General features: G+C 52.1%; 1 protein-coding gene across 1 annotated transcript in view; it reads left to right on the forward strand.

Annotated features, from left to right (window-relative positions):
- TMEM201 (transmembrane protein 201) overlaps nucleotides 1-25,101 on the forward strand; it is a 44,814-nt gene that overhangs the window by 4,964 nt on the left and 14,749 nt on the right. Inside the window, exons 2-6 of the mRNA XM_044671262.1 lie at nucleotides 9,315-9,438; nucleotides 9,565-9,759; nucleotides 13,824-14,000; nucleotides 14,850-15,208; nucleotides 18,126-18,329. Of these exons, the coding sequence (XP_044527197.1) occupies nucleotides 9,315-9,438; nucleotides 9,565-9,759; nucleotides 13,824-14,000; nucleotides 14,850-15,208; nucleotides 18,126-18,329 (1,059 nt within the window). The remainder of the gene's footprint in view (nucleotides 1-9,314; nucleotides 9,439-9,564; nucleotides 9,760-13,823; nucleotides 14,001-14,849; nucleotides 15,209-18,125; nucleotides 18,330-25,101) is intronic.

A 25,101-nucleotide genomic window follows, 5' to 3' on the forward strand; every position in this document is an offset into this window, starting at 1 on the left:
CGCCCCGCCCCGCCCCAGCCCGAGGACCCCCATTCCCCCACCGCGTCCCCTTCCCCCTGGCTTAGGGACCGGTCACAGTCACATTTACGCGGGCTTGAAAGTTGACAAAAGCGCTTTCCCCATTTTCCGCAGCCCGGTGCGGGGGAGGTTTGGGGGGGGGCGGTGGAACTGAGGCTCCCCAGCTGAAGCCCAGGGCCACCCCGCCCTTCAGCAATCCCCGCCCAGGTCTGCTGAGCCTGTGTTCCCCTTTGGTGGGAAAGGGATCCTGAGGGAGCCCGTGGGGAAGGGGCTGCAGCCCACCCTTTCGGCCTTCTTACACTCCCCACCAATGCTCCGCGAAAGTGGCCGCCTGTCTGCCTGCCCCTCCTACGAGACCCACTATCTCCCGACTCCAGGCATTTTCACTGGCTCTGCCCGGTGCCTGGAATGCCCACCCTTCGCGTCTCTGACTCCTTGACTTCCTTCCAGGCTTAGCCAAAAAACCCCCTTGTACAAAAAACCTTTCTCCATCTTTCTTAGTGCTGGCGCCTACCCTCTATGGCTACCTCCAGTCATTCCAAGTACTTTGAAAAGTGCCTGGCACATAGTAGGCCCTTAAGCAGTTTTCGTTGTGTGAGTGATGGACAGGTTTCTGTAAAATAGGATTCTATAGACCTCGTCCAGCTGGAAAAAGGGATTTCTTCCCTTGCACAGGCCGAGGGGTGCAGTGGAGACCGAGCCAGGAGGGCCTGAATTCAAATCTCTGACTTTTAATATCTGGACCTTCCCCATCCTCATTTGTAAAATGAGATTGGTGGCCAATTCAAATAGGAAAAGGCTACACTAACTCCATCTGTACAGCCCCTTTGGGATGTGCATTGTCTCAGTTGTAAAATGGAACTTTTTGTTTGCTTGTTTTAAACTCTTATTGTCAGTTCTAAGAACAAACAGCAAGCCAAGGACTAGGCAAACAGGCTTAAGTGACTTACCCAGGATCCCATAGCTAGGAAAGATCTGAAGTCAAATTTGAACCCAAGACCTCCCAAACTTGGCATTATCCACCTTGCTACCAACTGCCTACCTGTTGTGTTTTATGGTATTTTTATTCATTTTGTCAAATATTTTCCAATTAAATTTTGAAAAAAACAAGCCTTGTTTTCCATCTTACTATCAGTTCTAAAACAGCAGAGTGGTGAGGGCCAGGCAATGTGGGTTAAGTGATTTGCCCAGAATCACACAGCTAGGAAGGGTCTGAGGTCGAATTTGAACCCAGATCCACCGATGCTGCTCCCTTCGTCCCCCCATTACACTTTAATCTGGTTCTGGAAGCATTTGGGTATATTCCTCTGGATTTGATGGCCTCTCCTCTGAAGGCCCTTTTAGCTTTACACTTCCAGGCCCCGTTTCCAGATGAGAAGATGGAGATTGACATAGGTAGAAAGTATCAGTGTTAGGATATGGACCCAAGTCCTCATCTTCCAGGGCTATTTGCTGAGGGTTTTCCCTTTTCCTATTACATGTATATTCTCTGTGTATCCCTGTTTATTTGCATATTCTTTCCCCTCTTCCTCCCCTATTAGAATGTTCACTCCCTGGGATTTGGTGGGTTGGTCTTTCTTTGGATCCCCACTACTAACACAAAGTAAGTACTTAGTAAATGCTTATGGATCAACTGACTTGTACTTTTCCCTGAACACTTAAAATACCTACCTCACAGGACTGTTGGGAGGGTTAAATAGGATAATTACATAGAAAGTGCTTTTCAGACTTTTAAAGGGCTGTATAACTATCAAATGTTATTATTATCATTCATAAACAAGGTGTGATTCATCATGGGGGAACCCATGCCTGAATCTCCTTTCCCCCAGGCAGTAGAAATTCACTAGGACCACAATATAGACTGCCAGTACTGCCCCATCCCAAGCCACAAAACTCCAGCACAAATTGGGGGGCTGCTCAAAAGCCTCTCCTTCAGCTTGGTTATTTGTGGGGCTTCCCCATTTTCTCCCTGAGGGCTCTGTTGCTTCCTGTGGAGATAGGAGGAGACTCTATTCATATCTAAAGTGCCAGCTAAAATTAGGAAAGGTGACCCTACAGAGACCTCAATGACCTGGAAAATCACCCTAACTCAGAGGGCAGGGTGCTTCAGTGATAGGTGGAGGGCATCACTTCTGCTTTTTCAGCAGTGCCCAACAACTTTAAAACACTTGATTCTGGGGGGCAGCTGGATGGTTCAATGGATTGAGAGCCAGGCTTAGAGATGGGAGGTCCTGGGTTCAAATCTGACCTCAGACACTTCCTAGTTGTGTGACCCTGGGCAAGTCAGTTAACCCCCCTTGCCTAGCCCTTACCACTCTTATGCCTTGGAGCCAATACACAGTACAGAAGGTAAGGGTTTTTAAAAAAACCACTTGATTCTGCAAACCTTTGGGAAAGAAGTGGGGTTTGGCCAGAGAGGTCTAGGTGGATAGAGTACTGGGGACCTGGAGGCACAAAAACCTAGCTTCAAGTTCTCTGCTGCATCTTAGCTGTGGGACTCGAACCATCATGCCAAGCTCTGGGGATGCAATGAGAGACAAAAGACAGTCCCTGTCCTCAAGGAGCTCCCAACTTGATAGGGAGACAACATGCACCAAGCTATGCACAGGATAAACTGGAAGTAACCCACAGAGGGAAGATGCTGGCATTTAGGGGGATTAGGAAAAGCTGCTTGTAGAGGGAGAGATTTTAGCAGAGACTGGAAGCAAGCTGGGAGATGCAGACAGGGAGAGAGAAGACACCAGGCCTGGGGGCAGCCATAGAAAAATCAGCATCTTGTGGGAGCAGTCAGAAGCCTGTGTCATTGAACCAAAGAGGACATGGGGATGAGAAGCCTGGAAACTGGGGGAGGAGCCATGGGGGAGCCTCCCATTACCTCCTGCTGGTCTGTGGAGGAGAGCAAATGAGGTCCTGGGTTCTTCCCTGGCTGGCTGACCAAGGGCAGGGGGCTCACAAACTTCTGTGACACTCATTTTTCCCATTTAAGGCCCTGAGAATACCTGAAACAGCTGTACCCCTGAGTGGTGGTGGGTGGCTCAGGTGAGAGCCTACATCACTGCTCTAGACCTCAGAAGCCATCCATCACAACTGATTTTACAGATGGGAAGACCGAGGTTAAGTAACTCGCCCAGCATCACACAGTAAGGGCGTTTAATAAGGCTTTGTGAACTAAATGCAGTCTCATTCTCTCAGGCCCCATCTGGTATTTGGGTTCAGCCTGTTTAGGGAATACCTGGAATTGCCCCCTTGAGGGCCGAGCTGAGGGCTGGATCATGTCCGGCCTGAGTCTTCACAGTCCCATCTGCTGATGCTCCCTGCCCTTGTTGACCTGCTCTGGGCTCTACCATCCTGGGACTCAGCTTTGTCATTGGCAAGGGCCCTTGGGCACAGAGTTGTGTCTGTGGGGTCTTTGGTATCGTCTTCACATTTCTGTTCTCAGTGCCCACAGTTAGAGCTTTGAAAGCCAGACCTTCCCTGCCCAGGACCTGCTCTGGACCTCTCCTGTGTCCAGGGCCCTGGTCCTTCCTGACTGGATGGCTCAGGCCTCTGCCAAAGGGAATGATGGCAGTGTTCCACTCTGCTCCCAGAGCTCCTGCTGGGAGAACACTTGGTTCTGCTGGCACTGGCCTTTTGGAGCAGGGAAGTGGGCAGTTGTTTCTAAAGGAGCCTTTTTAGTGTAAAATCTGTCTCATCAACAAGCATCACCAGTTCAGTATAGAACATGAAAACAGGAACCTCGGTGGAATGGGGTTTAGGTTGTTTGGAGAAGTGTGGGATGTTGTTTGAGAAGGGGAGATTGTTCTGTGCTTCTTTGATGGGGCCTCCAAGGGTGTGCTGCCCTGGGGCCACAGGGAAGGGAATGAGCCTTTTTAGAGCCTGCGATATCCCAGGTACATCCCAGGCATGGTGCTAGGCGCTCCGTAGATGTTAGTTCATTTGTTCCTCCTCAGCCACCCTGCAAGGAAGGTGCCTTTACATTTTATAGACAAGGAGATTGAGGCAAACAGGGTCCCAGTAAGTGTCTGAGGTCAGATTCGAACTTGGGTCTTCCTGCCTCCAGGTCAAGATGCCCTCTCCATGGTGCCACTTAGCTGGGTGATAGACTACAGGACCTCAGCAGTGCCAGGGCAGGGAAGATTCCCATCAGCCTCAAGTCAGACTTTTGGGTTTAGGGTGGGAAGCCCTTTTCTCAATTTGTGGGTCTAAATCAAGTGAGGGATGTCTCTAAAGCAATTTGCTGTTTCCATATTGAGGGAGATTGAATGTTCTTGGGGTTCTTTAGATAGCTGAAGAACTTGAGATATGGTGAAAATGTCTTTTCTCTCTTCTTCAAAAGCAGGACTATAATGGGAGTCTCTCCCTCCCTTTATTTCTAAGTGAAATTCGTCTTTTTACTAGCTTTAGAATGGGCCCTGGGCACCCACCATGAAAGGGAACTTGGTAAGAGAAGATGGGGGAAACTGCCTTCATCAGGGCAGACAGGGAGAGGAGAACAAGAGCCCATTGGGCCCGCTGTGTGCCAGATGCCATGCTGAGCCCCTTCCAGTGTCATCTCGTTTGATCTTCACACCAGAGGCCACCAAGGGTGCCATGGAAGACAGAGCCGGGCCTGCAGTCACCAAGACTCCCGCTCTAATTTGGCTTCAGATGGTTACACCTCACCCTGGACAGGTCACTTTACCTCTCTTTGCCTCTGTTTCCTCGTCTGTAATAGGAGGCCCATAATACCTGCTTCTCAGGGTGGTTGTGCGGACAAGATAATATTCAGACAGCCCTGAGTCTGGTGGCTGGCACCCTTTCCCTGCATGATTCCTCTCTTGCTGTTGAAATCACTGAGGCAAACAGCACTTCGGTGGCTTGTCCAAAGTGACTTGGCTAGCAAGTGTCCAAGGCTGGATTTCTGTGGGTCTTCCTGGCTCTGGGCCTGGTCCTCTCCGCAGTTTACAAGAGAGACATAGAAAGTAAAAAAGACACCCGGGCACTCCTGGCTCTGCCATGCTGGCCTGCACCACCTGGGGGAAGTCACTTTCTGCTCTTGGTCTCAGGAGCCCTGATGGTACAAATATGGGGGTGGACTCTGTGGGCCTTCCATGAGATCCTGTACGTGGTGGAGCTTTGGAGACCCGGGCTCCTCGGGGTCACCCTGGGGGGAAGGGAAGGCCTCCCTTTCCTCATCTGTCACATTAGGAGCTTGGACTAGATGGCCTCTGAGGGATTTTCCAGCTTTACATTTGGTGTTTGGGTTTTCTTGTCCATTGTTGGAAGACCATATCTTTCCCTGGAGAGATCAAAGCCACCTCCTACATCGGTGATGGCAAACCTATGACACGCGGCACGCGTAGCCATTTTTGATGGCATGGGGCTGCATGCCGAGGATGAAACATTTGTTGTAGTGTAGATGCTCTGTGCACTCTAGATGACAATTCTACCCATATTAATTTATCTATTTTGGTTTATTAAATAGTTATATATTACAGTTATACATTTTTGTTATTTAAACTATAAATGTCACGAAATTATTTTTTTTTCTTGAAGTGACACCACCTGAGTTATGCTCAGTTTTTTGGTGAATTTTGACACACCAAGCTCAAAAGGTTGCCCATCACTGGCCTACATGATGTCTTTCCTGATTTTCCGCAGTAGCTAGTGTCTCCCCATGGCCCCTTCCTCCCCAGATATAGTGTGTTTATTTTCTGTTTATCTGGCTTCGTGTTAGAATTGTAGAATTAGAACTCTAGAGCCAGAAGGCACCTCTGAAGGGAAGGCCTCTCCCTTAACCCCAGCCCAGGGAGGTGAAGATCCCACAGACCACTCGGGGAGTGGGTAGCCTCAGAAGTGGGATTGACCCCAGGAGAGTAGAGTAGATGTTCACGGAGGTCCCTCTCCCTCTGCCTGTAGACTGCCATCCAGTAGGTGTTTGATCTGCTCCTCCTGGAGGGCCAGGGAAGGTGAGGGAGCATTTTGGTGCTTCCTGCGCATCAAAAACCCATTTGGGTCAAGGGCTCGGCCCCAAATGCTCACTGAGCTTGCCAGTCTAGGCAGGAAATGGGGCACGAGATGCCAGCGAACCAGAGAAGGCTTCCTAGAGAAGCTCCTTCCTAAGGAGGGGTGCTGTGCCTTTGCCCTGGCTCGGCCCCATGCTGGGAATGTTTTCCCTCCTTATCTGCTCCTTCAGAGCTTGGCCCCAGTGTTGCCTCCTACTTGAAGCCCTTTTTGATTGTCTCCCACCCTCCAGATACAAGTGCTTCCTTCCCCTCATTACTTCCCTTGTTTTTATTGGTGTGTGTTTGTGTCGTCTCTAGACCTGAGTCAGCCTCTTGAGGACAGGACCTGGATTTCTGGTTTTCTCTTTTGTATGTGTTTGATTAATTTGTTGATGATAGAACTGAGGAAGGACAATGTGTCCAACACGCGGGTGGCAAGGTGGATGGGCTGCACTTTGGAAGGGGTTGAGGCCAGGGAGTTGTTGGTTTTGCCCGAGGATCTGGAGGGCGGCCACAAGATGGTGGAATTCGTAGGGGCCTCGAGTGCTGAGGACGCCACATCCCAGCAGGGTTCCCCAAAGCTCCAGCTTGTTAGCAATCAGGAGGCACGGCCCCCGCATCCCAGCCTCTGCCAGACCGAGGGGCCAACCTTGACCCACCCAGCAAGTAGCCAGGCGGCCTGCGGCCTGGGAGGGCCCTGCAGCCAGGCTTAACATTTCCCCACTCTTGGTCAGCCCCCACTCCTCCCCATCCTTCCTATGGAGTAGCCGCCAGCGCTGCCTGCATCGCCACAGGGCAGAGGGCATCCGGACTCCTCTCGGCTCTCTGGCATCGATGCCGCCGGCACCTAGTCTGTGCCGATCTCTTGGGGCCGGACTCGGCCTGCTGTGGCAGATGGGAGGAGGGAGAGCCCCAGGCGGGCTGGGAGTGGGTCGGAGCTGGGGCTCATCCCTTAGCCCTTGAGGGACTTGGGGTCCGAATGATGGAGTGGGGGAGGCCCGTTGCTCTGGCCTCCTAGTCAGGGCTGGCATCCTGTTCCTCTGTGCCTGTGCTAAGGCTGAAGGGCTAAGTGACTTGCCCAGGGACTCTGTTCTGATGAGTGACAGCTCTGTGGAGCACCTTGGGGGTAAAGTGGGTCAACCTTCTCTGGGATTACGGGCCATAGATTTGAAAGTCCAAACTTAACTTCACAGATGGGGAAAGTGGGGCCCAGAAGTTAAATGACTTCACCATGGTCATGCCAGCAGAGCAGGGGCCTGAGCCCAGGGCCTCTGACTGCACATGCACTGCGGGTGCCCGGTTTGACTGCAGGATGGCCCCTTTCCTCTTCTTCCTCAGGGCCCCGAAGACCAGGCTCATTGGTTAGAAACCTAGTGGGAAACAGAATTTGTTTAAATTGGGCTCCTTCACCCTAAAGGCTGGGGCTGGGCAGCGACCCGGGAGAGTCACTTATCAGAGCCTCTGTTTCCTCCTCTGAGAAGGGGGAGAATAGGGCCTGGCCAGATGGCACGTCGGCACTGTGGAGATGGTGGGGGTCCGGGGGCTGGGCGGAGAAGGCCTCATGAAGGCGTGCCCCGCTCTGTGTCTGCTCCCACGGCAGCCCTAGGAGCCCCAGCGGGGTGTTTGTCATGATTCAGCCCCAGCCCAGGAGACCCCCGCTCCAAGGGAGGCTCCCGGCCTCTCATAGTCATTCCCGGCTTGCTCTGCTTTTTTTTCTGGTGACCAGGGGGTGGGGGATGTGGAGGCACTTTGGGGTTAGGGAAGAAGCAGGCGTGGGGTGCACGGAGCTCTGGACCGGCCCACAGGATTGGCTTCTGCTTTCAGGACTTGATCATCTCAGTAGAGATGCAGGATTCACGCCCACCAAGAAGCAGGGAGGAACTGGGAAGGAGCCCTCGGAGGGGCTGTGGTGCCAGGCACGGCACCCCTGGGAGGGAGGGGCTCTGGGCCCACACTGGCCGTGGGACCCTGCAAAAGTCACTTCACCTCTGCCTGCCTCGCTCTCCTCCTCTGTAAAATGGGGATAACCTGCATAAAATGATAGATGCCTTCTTGCCTGCCCAAATCCTCCTGGATTCACTGCTTCTCTAGTTCATCCATTTTGTTCTGAACTTAAACACCCATCAAAATGAGCATTTCCATCTCCACAGGACTGGCATGGAATCCTCTCTTGGGCGCCACTGGCCTTGCTGCGGGGGGAGGCTCTTGCTTGTCCCTCCCCCAGCTCCCTCCCTGCTTAGGGAATGCAGTTCAGTGAGCTGCAGGCCTGAAAGGCCCCCCACTGCCCCTGGTGGTTCTGGAGGCTTGGAGAAGAGGGAAGGCTCAGGCTCACCCACCAGGGGCCCTCGTGACCCAGAGGCCCAGAGCAGTGACTTGTCCAAGGTCCCAGTTGGAATCTGAACCGGGTCTTGTGAGTCCTGCTCCAGCCTTCTCTGAGCGAACTAGAATCCCCCCTCCCCGCCCCCCCCCACCACCAGCCCTGCTGCCTAAAGAATCCACAATTCTAGGGGACTGATTTCATCCTGAAAGAGCTGTGTCGTCCTGCCCCACCTGGGCCGTTTCTGCAGCCCCCCAGGCTGCACCCCCCGCCCCAGGGAATGGGGAGGCAGGAGTGAGCCGGGTGGGTGCGCACCCTTTGAGGTCTGCGTGCAGTGGTCTTGAGGGTCATCCCTTCTCTCTCTGGCCTGGGATCCTGCGCATGCTGGCCAGAGCAGTGGTTAGAGCTCTGGCTTTGCAGTCCAGGCTGGCCCTGATCGGGCCACTTTGCTGCCGCCTTGCCTCGGTTTCCTCATCTGTAAAATAGGAATAAACTCAACTGGCACCCAGCTCCAGGCTTGTGAGGATCAGAGACTGTTGGTCAAAAGCACTTCCCATAGAGGAGGTGCTCGCGAATGCTGTTCCTGCCTGGCTTTGGCCTCGGCCTAGGACAGGGAGCAGCTGCCTCCCCTCAGAGGCCCGCATTCCTCACAGCAGGTGTCCCCTGTGTGTCCGCTCAGTCCTGGGGATTATCTTGTCGCCCCCCCCAGCTGTCGGCCTGGAGATGACCAATGAGGGCCAGCTGGGCTAGGACAGCTGGGGGCAGCCCTGGCTTTAGGGAAACTCCCCTGGTGCCAGCCTGGCCTCCATGGCTGTGTCTGAGCCCCACCTCGGGGGCTTTATGAGGCGGTGGCTCGCAGGCCTCAGGGGCTGGTGAGTCTCCCTCGGTGGGGGCCTGGGCCCGGCCCTGGAGCTCCGGGAGAGGCCCTGGCCAGGGCTGGCCTCCGCGGAGAGGCGTCAGGGCCCTCTGAGACCATCCTCCTCTTCTTTTCTGTTTAGGAAAAAGCCGACGCACGTCACCGTCAACTGCTGGTTCTGCAATCAGGACACCGTCGTGCCCTACGGGAACCGCAACTGCTGGGACTGCCCCAACTGCGAGCAGTACAATGGCTTCCAGGAGGTGGGTGCCCCAGCCGACCCTCCCGCCCCCTCCCCCAGAGCAGGGTCCTGGCCTCCGGCTGGGGAGGCCCCTCCAGGCCTCACCCCGGCGGCGCCCCCGACCAGGCCTTCCCTCCTCTCCCCACAGAACGGCGACTACAACAAGCCCATCCCCGCGCAGTACCTGGAGCACCTGAACCACGTGGTGGCGCACACGGCGCCCTTCTGCGACGGCGCCCAGCCCCAGCAGTGGGTGAGCAGCCAAGTCCTGCTGTGCAAGAAGTGCAACAACCACCAGACCACCAAGATCAAGCAGCTGGCGGCCTTCGCCCCGCGCGACGAGGTGAGCGGGGGGGAGCCGGCCGTGGCCACGGGCTTGGGGGGAGCCGGCCCCCTCCCTCTCCCCGGAGCCCGCGTGCCGGCTGGACCTGGAGGCAGGAAGGCCCAGGTTCAAATCCAGCCTCAGACCCTTCCTGGCAGGGTGACCCGGGGGCCCGTGAGGACCGGAGGAGACGGCTCCGAAAGCCTTTGGAGCACAGCCGGCCCTCGGAGGCCATTGTGGCCCGCGGGTGACTGCTCTGTACGAGCCGCTGTTGGGGGCCCCCGGGGCTGGCGGGATCTGGGCTCCCCTGGAGCCTCCCTCTGACTCCCCCTTGGAGGGTGTCGACGCTCTCACGGCGGATCCTGGGAAGGGCTCTGGCGGGGCAGGGAGGGAGCGCCTGGCTTTGCTCTTTGTGCCCCCGCACTAGCGGCCGGGCCCAGCCTGCCGGCCGCCTGGGAGAAGCACTTTCACCTCCGCCGGGCTGGCGGCCCTCCTCTGTCTCGCTGCCCAGGAGGCAGTCATTGTAGCTAGATTCTCCCCATTTTACAGGTGAGGAAGCTGGCATTTGTGGGGGGAATCACTGCCTCGGGATCCCACTGCGTGGATGTTTGGGGGAAGTCCTTGTGGCATAGGGGGTGTCTGGGGAGGCCCAGCCCTCTGCAGGGCCACTCAGCCACCTGGGGCGCCCCCTGGCCCTCCCCTGGGGCTTCCAGAAGCTGGGCATGCCCAGCGGCCGCACCCTGCGGATGGGCAAAACTAAGTTGGGGGTCACCAAGACGCCCCAAGCCCCTCAGAGTCGGGGGGGGGGGAGGTGGGGGTCCGGCCCAGCATGTGCAGGCGGACAAGAAGGAAGGTGACGGGAGCGAGTGCCTCGGAGCGATCTGAGCTTGGGCAGACCTAGAAGGCGCTGAGGCCATGCCGCACCCTGACTTTTGTCCTGGCCCAGCTTCACCTCAGGCCAGGCCAGGAGCTAGTCAGAGGTCAGTGGGATGGAGGACAGACGGGCCTGGCCTGCTGCAGGAAGCCTTCCCTCGGCCATTCTCCGCCCCTGGACAGCGGCGAGCACGTGGGCTGCATGAGAGCGGGGGCCGCCTCCCGCCTCTCCATCCCCGGCAGCCCTCTGTTTGCTCTGAGTTGTCCTTGAATTGTAGAGTTGGAGGGCTGGAAGGGACCGTCCGGTCCGGTCTGTACGCAGAAGGCCCCCGGCCCCCTCGGGACGCTCCGGCTCGTCCCGCCTGCCCCCTCCTGAGGCTGTGCTCTGAGCAGGGCCAGCCGGCTGCTGCAGGCCCTCCGCCCCAGGCCTCAGCGGGGGCTCCTGGTCGGAGCCACTTTGGGGCCCTCCGAGTTTCCCCCACTTGCCCCTGGAGCCATCCTGAGGTGCTCCTCCTCCTCGCGGGTGGCTCCTTTCTTGGGCTGCAGTCCCAGAGCGCCCGGCTCACGGCAGGCTGCCCTCTTGCTCACTTAAGGGCAAGGCTTGGGAGAGGCATGCTGGGAGGAGGGAACCATCCCAGGCAGACCGAGAGGAGGAGGGAGGGGGAGGGGAGCGCCGCCCCTGCCAGGCTGGGGAGGATAACATCAGCTCCTGCTGTTTCCATGGAAACAGGAGGGCCTCCTCGGGGGCTGCGGCAGGGAGGTCACTGAGCAGAGGCTGGAAACCCGCCCATGGCAGGGTAGGCGATTGGATGGTGCCTCTTGATGGGAGCAAAATGGCTCCTCTTGATGTGAGGTGGCTGGCAGGGGCCGTGCAGTCCTGTAGCTACGCTGTCCTGGCTCTGGGAGCTGAGCTGTCCGTAGTGCGGGCACTGAGGCCTGCCCCTTCGGAGCCGGGAGGGGCCAAGAGAGAAGGAATACAGCTGCAGCGAGCTCGGCGCATCTTGTGTTCCAGACGGCATGTTGGCTGGGGAGGCGGGAGACGGGTTACTGGAGTCGAGAAGACCCGAGTTCAAAGCCTGCCACACACAGTCACGTAGCCACATAACTACAGGCCAGGTTTTAACCTTTCTCAGATGCGGCATCCTCACCTGTAAAATGGAAATCATAGCACCTACCTGAGAGGGTTGTGAGAAATCAAACGAGATGCTGGGGAAAGCCCTCGGCTAACTTAGAGCAGCGGACACGTGTGAAGGCAAGGCCTGGGGGCCCGGAGGACCTCGGGAACGCCTCGGCTTGTTCTGGGTCCCCAGAGAGCAGAGCCGGCCCTGGTGAAATGGGCTCTTCAGGCGGGATGGCCTTTCCTGAGACCCTGAAACCTTCCTGGGGTGGCGAGGATGTTGTGCATAGAAACTGCTGATCCATTTAAGGAAAGCACCATCTATCCCGATGCTTCCTAGTGTTTTTTTTTTTTTTTTTAAACCCTTAACTTCTATATATTGGCTCCTAGTAAGGGTGGGCAATGGGGGTCAAGTGACTTGCCCAGGGTCACACAGCTGGAAAGTGTCTGAGGCCGGGTTTGAACCTAGGACCTCCCATCTCTAGTCCTGGCTCTCAATCCACTGAGCTACCCAGCTGCCCCCCCTAGTGTTTTTAATAGGAAGGCTGTCATATTTTGTCAAAGCTTTTCCCATATCAATTGAAAGGATCATGTATATGGTTTTTGTTGGTTTTGTTGTTAATAGGGTCAGTTATGCTTGTATTTCTTAATACTGAACCAGTCCTCCATTCCTGGTATTAATCCAGTCTGATCATAATGTATGATCTTTGGGATATATTGTTGTAATCTCCTTACTCATGTTTTGTTTCAAATTTTTGTGTCTATATTCATTAGGGAAATTAGAAAGTGATTTTTTTTTTCTACTTCATCTCTTCTTAGTTTAGATATCAAGATTATATTTGGGGGGCAGCTGGGTGGCTCAGTGGATTAAGAGCCAGGCCCAGACATAGGATTTCCTGAGTGCATATCTAGCCTCAGATACTTCCTAGCTGTGTGACCCTGGCCAAGTCACTTAACCCTCATTGCCCAGCCCTTAGTGCGCTTCTGCCTTGGAACCAATGCCTAATATTGATTCTAAGACAGAAAGTGAGGATTTGTGTGTGTGTGTGTGTGTGTGTGTGTGTGTGTGTGTGTGTGTGTCTCCTAGAAGGACTCCTTTACCTATTTTCCCAAACAGTTTGTGTAATATTGGAATTCATTGTTCTTTAAATGTTTGGTAGAATTCGTTTGCAAATTCACCTGGTCCTGGGTTTTTCCCTTTGGGAGTCCATTTATGGCTTGTTTAATTTATTTTTCTAATATTGGCCTACTTAAGTATTCTATTTCCTCTTTTGTTTTTTTAACCCTTACCTTCTATCTACGAATCAGTCCTGTGTATTGGTTCTAAGGTAGAAGAGCACTAAGTTATTTGATTTGCCTAGGGTCACACAACTAGGAAGTATCTGAGGCCAGATTTGAACTCAGGATCCCCTGTCAAAAGGCCTCATTCAGTCCACTGAGCCACCTAGCTTTCCCACAGCTGTACTGATAATATGGATAATTTACATTTTTGTAAATATTCACCATCTTTGTTTAGGTGGTCAGTTTTATTGGCATATAATTGGACAAAATAGCTTCTAATAATGACTTATTTCCTCTTTATTGGTTATAAATTCACCTTTTTCATTTCCGATATTGTCATTTGGATTTCTTCTTCAGAATCAAATTAACTGATGGTTTAGCTGTCATATTTTATTTTCCAAAAAAACCAGCTCCCAGTTAATGGCTTTTTGCCTTTATTGGGCTTGTTCAATTATGGGTTGGACTGGATGGATCATTGATTTTGACTTGGAAGGAGCCTTGAAGGCCTCAAGTCCATCCAACCCCTTCATTTTACAGAGGAGAAAACCAAGGGCAACCAGAGAGATTCAGGTGAAAATGACCCATCCCAGAGGCAAGATTTAAATCCAAGGCCTCTGGTAGCAGAGCCAGGGCTTTCTATCTTACCATGAAAGCAACTGAGGGCCCTTCGGGCTCTGCTCAGAGCCATCATCTGGGCTGAAACCCAACAGGTTTCTGGGGCTCTCCCTCCCCCGTCCCTTCTGTATCCCTCCCTGGGTAGCCCCAGGTGATGGAGTTGGGAGCCCCCTCCATAGAAAGCCTCTGTTCCCAACAGGGCAAATATGACGAGGAGATCGAGGTGTACAGGCACCACCTGGAGCAGATGTACAAGCTGTGCCGGCCCTGCCAGGCTGCCGTGGAGTATTACATCAAGCACCAGAACCGGCAGCTGCGGGCTCTCCTGCTCAGCCACCAGTTTAAGCGGCGGGAGACAGACAAGGCCTCCATGCAGGTAGGGGAAGGGCTCGGAGGGGTAGGGGGGGTGCTCATGGCGGGCGTTGGGGAGGGAAGAGGGTTTCGGGAAGGGCGGCTGGATCCCCATGCTAGCCCAAGGAAGCCCCACTCAGATAGAAATGGGGGCCCTGAGCCGTGCAAGCGTCCCTGCAGGGATGGACTCTGAGGAAAGAGAAAAGGCCTTTCTCTAGCCCTCTGCCGGGGACTCTATAGTATTTACCTCATTTGGCCCTCACAACAGCCCAGGGAGATGGCTGCTGTTGTTACTGCTGCCATTTTACTGTTGAGGAAACCGAGGCAAACAGCTCGGATGTGTCTGGCGTGGGATTTGAGCTTGGCTCTTCCTGACTCCAGTCCCATCGCTTATCTAGTCACTGCTTGGCTGCCTAGAGAAGAGCACAGAGTAACCTTCTCTGTGTTCTCTTTGCATTTCTTTTTTAACTCTTTCTCCATTGTGTTTTAGTCTTGGAGGGCAGCCCGGGTCCTCACTTTTTGTAGGGGAACCGAGATGGGAGAGGTCGCGTGCTCGCTGCAGCGCCGCCAGCTGATTTAGGAAGCTGTGGGAAGGGCCGCCCCCCTAGTGCGGATGCTTTAGATTCAGAGCTTTGGGGGGAAGATGAGGAGACTCGCTCGGGCTGAGGGAGACTGAAACGAAGGCCCAGAGCGCAGGACCAGGGCTCGGGATGCTGGCAACCCTCCCTCACCCTCTGCCAGCTGGAGCTCCCCCTGCGAGTCAGGCATCCGTGCTGCCCCGCTCCTCCATGTCGTCCCTGCCGTCCCCTGCCTTCTCTGGAGCTGCCCTCTGCCCCAGGGCCTTGGGCCTCAGCTCTCCTCCCTTTCTCCTCAGAGTGTCTGTTCTTCGCCGGTGACTGCTCCAGCCCAGGTCATCCTCCTCCGCTTCCTGGCCTTTCTGCTCTGCAGCTTCCTGCTGGTCACCGCCCTGTACGGCTCCGGCCATCCCTTCGGCCCGGCCGCCTCCTGGACCCCTGCTTTGCTGGCAGGGGGAAACGTCTCCTCTCCCGGGACCTCGGCCTCCTCCAACACCAGCGCAGCCCCGGGCTGGCAGCAGCTGCTCCATCTGCTTCCCGAGCATGTGTTGGAGAACCTCCGTGGGGCCTGGGACTTCGGCCAGAGCCACCAGGTGGCAGTGGTGGCGTCGGGCCTGCTCACCTGCCTCCTGGCCATGCTGCTGGCCGGCCGCATCAGGTGGGTCTCTGGGGCTGGGGAAAGAGGGAGAGGGAAGGCAGAGGCCAGCCCTCGGGGACCACAGGACTCGGGCTGGGAGAGGAGCGAGAGAGCAATGTGGCTGACCCGGGCCTCGGCACTGGCCACACTCATTTTCAGAGCCTGCATCTGACACTGCCATGGGGCGACTTCCCCTGAGGGAGCCCGCGGGCACCTCTCCTCCCTCCTCTTTGGGCCGAAGCTGCCCTTGGGGAAAGGGCAAGAGAGGCTCCTTCAATGGCTGCGATCCCAAGGATGAAGTGTAAACTCATCCAGAGTCTGAGATGTGTAGGGAGAGCTGAGCCCCCACTGGCATGCTGCCCATTTAGAGGAAATCCATCTCCATGACACCAATGAGTCTTTTTTTAACCCTTACCTTCCTTCTTAGAATCAACACCGTGTATTGGTTCTAAGGCAGAAGAGCAGGAAGGACCAGGCAGTGGGGATCAAGTGACTTGTCCAGGGTCACATAGGATGTATCTGAGGCCAAATTTGAACTGAGGACCTCCCATTTCTAGGCCTGGCTCTCAATCCACTGAGCCACCCAGCTGCCCCCAGCACCATTAGTTGTTGTTGTGTTTTTTTTTAAACCCTCAACTTCTGTGTATTGACTTATAGGTGGAAGAGTGGTAAGGGTAGGCAATGGGGGTCAAGTGACTTGCCCAGGGTCACACAGCTGGGAAGTGTCTGAGGCCGGATTTGAACCTAGGACCTCCCGTCTCTAGGCCTGACTCTCACTCCACTGAACTACCCAGCTGCCCCCTACCATTAGTTTTTAAACATGAAACATTTAATTAATGATAAAGCAAAAGCAGTAATAATCATAACATTTATTCAAGAGAATATAGAAATTTACTTCTAGACCTGGATCTCATCTCCCACCAAGGCACACAGTATTGTTACCCTTCTTCACCCTTCATTCCTCCTTCATCCCTTTTTCTCCCTACAAAACCCAGTGTGTTTATTTACCTACTTCAGTATCCATGGAGATACAACAGAAACCTCAAAGGAGGAAATGAGTGGGGAAACCCATGTGCCAGAGAGAGTGGTCAGCTACATTTGTCACCTTTATTGTTACTCCAGCCTCCCTGCTGAACAACAAACTGCCACCCATCACAGGGGGGTGACATGTTTTCTCTTTCAGTGACAAGCCATCCCCTCAGACCAGAGAGCTGGCAAGGGCCTCGGCTTTTTTGGGGGCTCCAAAGAGTTTCTCCTCCTCAGGCTACAGATAGCAGTAGGTCGTGTAGCCTTTCCCTAGCCAGCTCTTCAGCTAGCAGGGAATTCCACTTCTTCCAGTCAGTTCTCAGAAAGCCGAGCTTCTTGTTGTGGCAAAACTGAGCCAAGAGCGTCTGTGCTCCTCTCACACCAGAGCAAGAGATAGCCATACACGCAAGCAAATTCAAATCAAGTTTGTTTGGGAGGGAAGGCGCTGGAGGTCATGGGGGTCCCAGAAAGACCTCATCCAGGAGATGGGCTGTAAAAGGAAGAGACTCCATTGCCCAGTCACCCCTGGCCTGTGGGATGGCCTGTACAAAGGCGTAGAGGGGAGATGGCATGTTTGTGTGAGACCCAGAGGAAGGCCAAATGGACTGCGGAATAATCATTGGAACCAGAGAGTTTCCCACATCTCAGATCCACTGCTAACATGCCATGTGAAACTCCACAATACCACCTTTTTGTTAAACATAACCCCAGCAACCCCTAGAGGGTGTCCCCAGATGTTAGCACCATTTAAGCAACTAAAGCTTAAACTTTGGGGATTCACTAGATAATCTTCTAGTAGCCCCCAAATAGTGATTTGGTTTACAATTTCTCTATCACCTTGAAAGCTCTAAATAGAATGGCAGGTCCAAAGTCAGGAAGACTCATTTCCCTGAGTTTAAATCTGGTTTCATACACTTTCCAGCTTTGTGGGCAAGTCACTGCACCCTGTTTGCCTCAGTTTCCTCATCTGTAGAAGGAAATGGTCAACCATTCTAGTGTCTTTGCCAAGAAAACTCCAAATGGGGTCATGAAGAGTCACACAAAACTCACCAACAACAGTCATATGCCAGGCACTGTGCCAAGTCCTAGGATTACAAAAAAAACAAGAGATAGTCCCTGCCTTCAAGGAGCTGCCGGTCTAATGGGGGAAATGGTGTCAGAACAGATCTGAAGAGGATTTATCAGGTCTGTGGAGCCATTTGGTGCCTGAGACCTTTTATCCAGAGAAGTCATGTTTTCAAGTTGATTTTTATCTGTTCTCCTTTTTCTGCCCTGTCAGGTCTCCAAAGTGGTCCCAGGTACGAGGGCAGAGCCTCCCCTAGGCTTCTCAAGTGGGAGCGGGACGAGACCCCAGCAGCCATCTAGTGTAGCCCCTCTCCCTTAAGAGATGAGGAAACAGGTCTAGGGAGGTCAAGTGGCTTGTTTGAGAGGTAGAAATAGCAGGCCCTCGTTTGGAGCCCAGCTCCTCTGGGAGTCCCTGCTCCCTGGGCAGCAGGAGCAGCCAGCAGTGAAAGCCGCCAGTGTCCTCAGTGCCTAGCACTGTGTCTGACTCCCAGAAGCTGCTTCATCAGTGCTCTCTTGGTCAGATGAGTAAGAGGAGCCTCGGTGGTTCATCGGGAAAGGGCATCACGATGACTAAGAAGACCTGAGTCCTTCTGGCTTTGGGCCTCCCTCTGCGATCTGGCTCAGTGACTTCATCTCCCCGGGCTTCAGGGTTTCCTCAGAAGTAAGCCCTGAGGACCCCCTGACACACGATCATCCTGACCGCCAGAAAGCAGATGGCATTGTAATAGGCAGGACCAGGGGGCCCTGCCCTGCAGGGGGGCTGAGAACCGTAGGCTGGTGGGGCTTCTGGGGACAAGGGGACCTTGACAGTGGCTCACTGGCCCTTGGGCCCCCCTGATCCCTGCAGGCTCCGAAGGATTGACGCCTTCTCCTCGTTCCTGTGGTTTCTGGTCCTGGGGCTGCACCTGGTGGAACGCTACTTAGACATGGACCCCCCCAGCTGGCTGGACACACTCAAGTTCAGCGCCACGTCCTTGTGTTGCCTGGTGGGCCTCACTGCAGCCGTGGCTACCCGGAAAGCAACGGGCCAGCGGAGATACAGGCCCCGAAGGTCAGAGCTCCAGCAGTGACAGACGGGGGAGGGGCTTCGTTTCCATATTTTGTTTTTTAAACAACAACCCCCAAGCTTGGCATCCTCCACCTGATTGGTGCTCCTGTCTCTTTCTCCTTTCCCTCCCACCTCGCCCACACGCCTTCTGCCAGTAGAGATGGCCAAGACTTCTCATTCCCCATGGTTAGCACCCCTCCCAGACCCAAGTCCCTCCTCTTTGGGTCCCACGCTCCTCCCTCTCACTCCACCTGTGTCCATGCTGCCTTCTGAGCCCGCTGTCTAGGCCGCAGTGCCCACCAAAGAGCCACTCTCTCCCCTGTGTGGGCGCTGTTGTTGGGGGGCCCTCGCCTTCTGAACTTGAACCTCACTTCCTAGTCCTGAGACCTGTGGAGGTGGTGGTGGTGGTTGGGTCGGTTCCCTGTACCCCTGTTGCCCTTGTCTTGGAGGTATGCAGCTAGGTAAGAGAGCAAGCCTGTCTCTTGTTTCCTCCTCCCTCTTCCTTGGCTGGGAGGTGGGGGTATTGAAGTCAGGGGTCAAGATTTGAGGGGATCTTACTTGCCCAAGTGTTTAAAATCTTCCCATTTGTACAGTCAAATGCCACTGGCCTCTTCCCCTTCCTCAGTGCCTAGAACAGTGTCATGATTTCAGTGGTGAAGCCCCAGACTGGGAATCTAGAGACCAGAGTCCCTGCTCTGCCATTGACTCTGTGACCCTGGGGAAGTCATTTCTCTATCTCTGGGCCTTCATTTCCTTGCCTATAAGAAGAGCGTTTGATATAGTGATTTCTAAGGTGTTTCTAGCTCTTAAGGTTCTGTGTTCTAAGTCCCTTTCAGCTCTAATATATTATGGCTCCAGGCAACTGCCAAAGGTCAGGTAGGCAGGTGATCATTTATTAAGTGCCTGCTATGTGCAGACACTGTGCTCAGCACTGGACATACAAAAGGTCAAGACAGCCCTTCCCCTTATTGAGCTCATGAGCTAATGGAGGGCTTGTCCTTGGGCCTGGGGAAGGAGAGACCTACCACCACCAACTCTTGGATGGGCCCCCCCTGGAGACCACTTGCCCTCTTAGCTCAGCCTCCACAAGGCTGTCAGTGCTGTCATTTGAAGTTGACTGTGTTATCTCCGACAAAGCCCTTCACCTCCTGGGCCTCAGTTTCCTCATTTATAGAATGAAAAAGATCATCTCTACATTCCCCTGCAGTTCTGAATTCTCAGATCCCAGTGGGGCAGAAGCAGGGCCGTTGGTCCCATCTCTTTTCATCCCTCCGAGGGTACATGCTAGATGGGCCTTTACTTTGGTTCAGATGGTAGCCCCCACCTGAGAAAAGCAGTAGGAATGCCAGTTGGCATCTTTGGTCAGAAAATTAAAGCTTGAATGACTAGGTAGGTCAGAAACCAAGGCCAAGCAGCTGAGGGAGACAGTCTTTGCCCTTTACCAAGGACAATCTTGGGGATGGATTAAGACCTTCCCTGACTCTGTCAGTCCCCAAGGTGCCCAGACCAGTTTTTGATCCTCTTCCTGCTTGTGAAACCTTTCAGGCTCTAAAGTCCATTTTGTCATTTCCTCCTTCCTTCTGTGGGAGATCTTGTCTTGCATTCTTCCTCCTGGGAAAGTCTCTTTTCTGGCCATTAGTGCCAGGTGCTCCTTTTAGCAGCTAGGTCAGGACTAGTACCTGGGCAGCCAGCATCCCCAGCACCCACTCAAGTGGCTGGTTGAATGTGTGAGTGAATGAATGAATGAGTGGATGCCTGAAAAAGCTTTTATGAAGTAGTTACTATATGCCAAGAGCTGAAGCTACAAATGGAAGAATGACAGTCTTCTCTCTATGGCTCTGTCTCTTTTTCTCTTTCAACCCCCCTATTCCCCCAGAGGTTATAACCATCTTGGAGCTGCTGGGTGGCTGATGAGATCAGGCAGTTCTCAGAGGGATTGATTCCTTTTGTCTTATACCCCTAAGGCCTAACACAATTCCTGACACATTTGCTTATTGATTGGATGGACAGAAAAGGGTCATCCCCTTGCCATCCTTTCACCATCTTGGAAAAGGATTCTTCTCCCTGTGAGCTCTCTTTCAGTGATCTTTCCCTTCTCTCTCAGACCTGCCTCTTTCTGGGCTTCCTCCCAGGGAACTCTACAATCAAAGGCCTCATTGTATACTCTCCTTTTGTCCATTGCTTCTGATTCCGTGTCTCTTGATTGACAAGGCAGAGAGTAGTATTAGGCTCTTGAAACCTGGCATTTTTTCCTCAGACATCTCTCCTTTTCCCTGGGGTGGCCCCTGATTGGCTCCTGAATCATTACCGTGCTATGGTGTTTTAGCTGCCCATTCTACACGTTCCCTGGGGACTGATTTGGAGACTTCTGTCTGGGACTGACTTCTAAAAGCAACTCATCCTCTGGCCCTGAGATTAGCTTAGAAGAAGCCAGGAGAGGCTTGAGGAGCCCAGTCTTTGCCCTTTGATTGGTGAGACCTTTCAGCTTATCTCCCCATCACTATTTAGCATTTCCTGCCCAGAGGATGGTCTTTATACATGCCAGCAGACAGCTGATGCTCTTGGAGATTAACCATTGCTTAATAGGTAGAAGTGCTCCGGAGCCTCTTCCCAGCAGTTACATGAACCCCTGCCCCTCACCAGACCTTCCTCCCTCTGGCCTAGTGCATCCGCCATCCCCAGAGCTCTGCCTTGCTCTTCTCTCAGCCCCATCTCTGTTCATCTGGAGTTCCTCAAATCCCACCTGGAGACAAATGGCTTTGGATATTGCTCTGCTGCCTTAGGCATTCCTTTCAGTGCCATCCCCATGCATGACCTTCAGAATCCCCAGGAGACAGAATCGGGTTCTTTCTGGGGGCTTAGCCAGCCTGACCTCAGCAGCAGTGGAAGTTGTGGCTGTGTGGGGTGAGCTTGTAGCAAGGACAACACATTGAGAGACTGGAGCCCTGCACTCTAAACTCAGATCCACTTATTCTCCTTCTCTGGGTCTTGATTTCCTCAACAAAATGAGAGAGTTGGACTAGTGTTTTCTGAGAATCCTTCTGACTCTGGCTGACCCTCCCTGCTTTGACATCAGCCCATTGTTTTTCATTGATAACTTCTTTCCTGTCACCTCCATTTCCTGTCTGATCTCTGTTTTTACCCCCACCTCTAATCCCAAGGAACACATTTTTTACCTATGATTCCCACCTGTTCAGAAAAGGGCAGGTGATGCATTCTCATGTTTCTTATTTGGGGCTAAGGAGGATTGACTGAAAAGCCCCAGCAGTGGAGTCCTCTGACTACTAGTTTGGTGGTCATACCCTGCAGCTCTGAGCTCCTAGGTTGGCTGGCATCTGGGATCTCTAAGGTAACTTTAGTCACTGTGGACAAATTGGTACCAAGAGAGGAGAAAGGGAGTCTGAGGTCCACGATTTAGATCTTAACTCTCGACACTTTCTACCTATGGAATCTTGGGCAAGTCACTTGGCCTACGTGCCCTCTTAGACCCTTCCAATACTTAGTTCAGTGCCTGGTACATGGCAAGCACTTCATAATTGTGGATGGATTGATTGGTAGACAAGGATATTATGAATGCCCCTCTCTGGGAGAATCAGGGAGGAGAGCCCTATCTTTGTGACTTCATGTGGTTCCCTTTGCTACATACAGTAATTTAAATATTTAGGATCAGTAAATTGGGATGGTGCTGTTCTATGCTTCTCAGTCCTCAGCCAAGTTTCACAATAATATTTTCAGGGACGCCAAGGGGGCTATGGAGATGGTGATCAGCACCCATGGATGGCAAACAGCTCCTGTATGATTTTGTTGCTCCAGATTCTAGATTTGTTGGAGAACAGAGCCTGGGTAGCAATTCCTGCCAGGAGAGAGATATGGGTCACCAGCTACCAAGAAGATTACAAAGTCAATCTATGCTATCCAAAGAATGGAGCTTACAAGCCTCTTCAGTTGAGGGTTCTTTCCTGGGGCTGACATGGAGTGGAGGCCCATTACCTCCATGCCTGCCTCCAGGCCTGACTTGAGCCCACCAGGGCAAGACCTTCTGCTCTAGCTCTCTAGCCACACAGCAGTGGCATTGGTAATAGGGGGGAAAAACAGCTCAGAGAGGAAGAGACCTCCCCAAGACCTTCCACGCTGGCTTTTTGGGCTATAAGCGTTCCTGCCTTGCCACCCCATACTCCACAGAGATTTTATGAATACCTTTTCTAGCTTAACCTGCACATCCTCTGCTCCCTTAGCACAATCACTGGTTTTCACCTGGCTGTGAAATCATGAACAGAGTTAGCCGAAGGAGGTTTGAGAGGCGGCTTTAGAGAAGGAAAGGTGCACTAGACAAAGCATTAAAAGCCTGGGCTCCAAAATAAGCTCTGTACAGATGGAGGATGAGTCACTGAACCTCTTAGGGAAGGGCGATTCCCCCTCTCCCCTTTGAGGTGATATGGAGTCTGGAGCTAAGGAGGGGAAAGACTCAATTCCTTCTTTTTGGCCAAGAGTTTCTGCTCTGAGCCACCCCTCCACATCCCCGCAGGCTGGCTCAGCATTAGCATCCACAAAGGGAGAGACAGTGCTATGGGTTACCGAAGGTACAACCTGGGGCCTAGGATCACTATTGACCTGACTAATTTTAAGTGATTTTAGAGTTATGCCTAACAGATAAACTGGTCTGACTGGGATCCTTTCAAAGTCTGAAACAGGTCTTTGATGATTAGTTGGGCCAGGTAGCTAAGGGGGCAATAGAAAGTTGGTCCCATCATGCCTGCCTACAAAAACATGGAGGGCATTCAGGAGGGACAGACAACATTCTTCCTTCCCCAAAATGGGCTTGGTTACTAAGCCTGAGCACCTCCTCCTTTTTCCCCCTTAATTTTTATTCATATCTCTTTATTTTCCTTCTTGATTTCCCAACATATCCTTTCCCCTCCTCTACCCTGAGTAGAATCCCATCCCTTATGCCTGTAGGAGACAGAAGCAGGTCAACAAAACTAAACCACCCCTTGCCCAGGTCTACCTGTGTCTGTAGGATTACTCACATGTAGCCCCTCACCTCTGCAAAGAAGCAAGGGGGAGGTCCCTTTTCATATCTCTCCCTCCTTGACTTGAGAGTTTTGGACTAAGAGACAGGAGACCAAGATTGAGATCCTAACCCTGCTTGATAAGTAGCCATTATAATGACAAATGGGTCATGTCCTTAGTCTCTTCTGTGCAGATACTGGGTGCATAATAGAAGGGCCCTCTCCCCTCAGTGAGGATTGATTGATCCACTTAGCTTTTCTGCTCTCTCTGGGTCAGAGCATGGTTACAGGGTCCTTCCAAGGACTAAGGGAAGTGTGATAGTCAAGTTTGAAAGATGCTTACCATCTTTTTATATATATATACACATATATATATATACTTTTGAAAATTACCAAAATATTCTTTAAAAATCAATTTCATGTACCCCAAGTTGAGAACTACTGTTATAAGAGAATATAAGTTCCTTGAGGATATTCTCTTCTTTCAAGATTTTTTTTTCTCTCTTTTGGTTCTCCATTTCCCTCCTCCTCAGACTTTTTTCTTTCTTTTTTTAAAGATATTTTATTTTGCCAATTACATTTAACAACAATTTTCCACATGTTTTCTGAAGTCATAAGATACAAATTGTCTCCCTTTTCCCGTTCCTCCCCCTTTTCATGGGGATGGTCAACAGTTTTATCTGGATTATATTTGTGTTATCATGCAAAATATATTTCCATATTATTCATTGTTGTAAGAGAATATTCGTATAAAACCAAAACTCCAAAATAAAGGCCCCGATAAACTAAAGTGAAAAATAGTCTGCTTTGATCTGCATTCTGACTCCAACATTTCTTTCTATGGAGGTGTAGATAGTGTTCTTTGTCATCAATCTTTCAGAATTGTCTCAGATCATTGTATTGCTGAGAACAGCTAAGTCTTTCATAGTTAATCATTGTACGATGTTTTCCTGGTTCTGCTTATTTCACTCTGCATCAATCCATGTTGATCTTTTCAGTTTTTTTTTTTTTAAATCATCCTGCTCCATCATTTCTTACAGCATAAAAGTATTGTCACCATTATATACCACAATTTGCTCAGCCATTCCCCAATTGATGGACATTCCTTCAATTCGCAATTCTTTGCCACTACAAAAAGGGCTCCTATGTATTTTTGTACAAGTAGGTCCTTCTCCCACCTACCCAGGCTTTTTTTTTTCCCCTTAGTTATTATCTCTGTATCTAGGGATACAGATCTAGTAGTGGCATTACTGGATCAAAGAATTTGCAGAGTTTTATGTCCCTTTGGACATGGTTCCAAATTGCCCCCCACCATGGTTGGGTCAGTTTACAACCTCACCAATAGTGCGCTAATTTTGCCACATCCCCTCCAACATTTATTACTTTACTGTCATATTGGCTAATCTGATAGGTTTGAGGTGGTATCTCAGAGTTGTTTTAATTTGCATTTCTCTAATCAAGAATGATTTGGAGCTCACCATCTTATTGATTTAATTTTTTCTCATTTCTCCTCTAAACCTTCCATTTTAATATATACTAACCATGTGATACTAATAAGCTTTTTCTGGTAGTTGTAGATGTGTGTATGAGTATTAAATTATTTATAATTATCAGAAATATATACCTATATATATCTATATCATTCTAACATCCCCTTATGTTTGGAAGTGGGCCTTGGAAGGGCAGTCAGGGATGAAAGTGGATTTGCTTAAGACAGTGATTCCTGTTTTGGAGGAGTGGTACCATATATCTGGTGTTTAAAAAAT

The sequence above is a fragment of the Gracilinanus agilis genome, chromosome 3 (genome assembly GCF_016433145.1).
Source record: "Gracilinanus agilis isolate LMUSP501 chromosome 3, AgileGrace, whole genome shotgun sequence".
In the NCBI taxonomy this organism is placed as follows: domain Eukaryota; kingdom Metazoa; phylum Chordata; class Mammalia; order Didelphimorphia; family Didelphidae; genus Gracilinanus; species Gracilinanus agilis.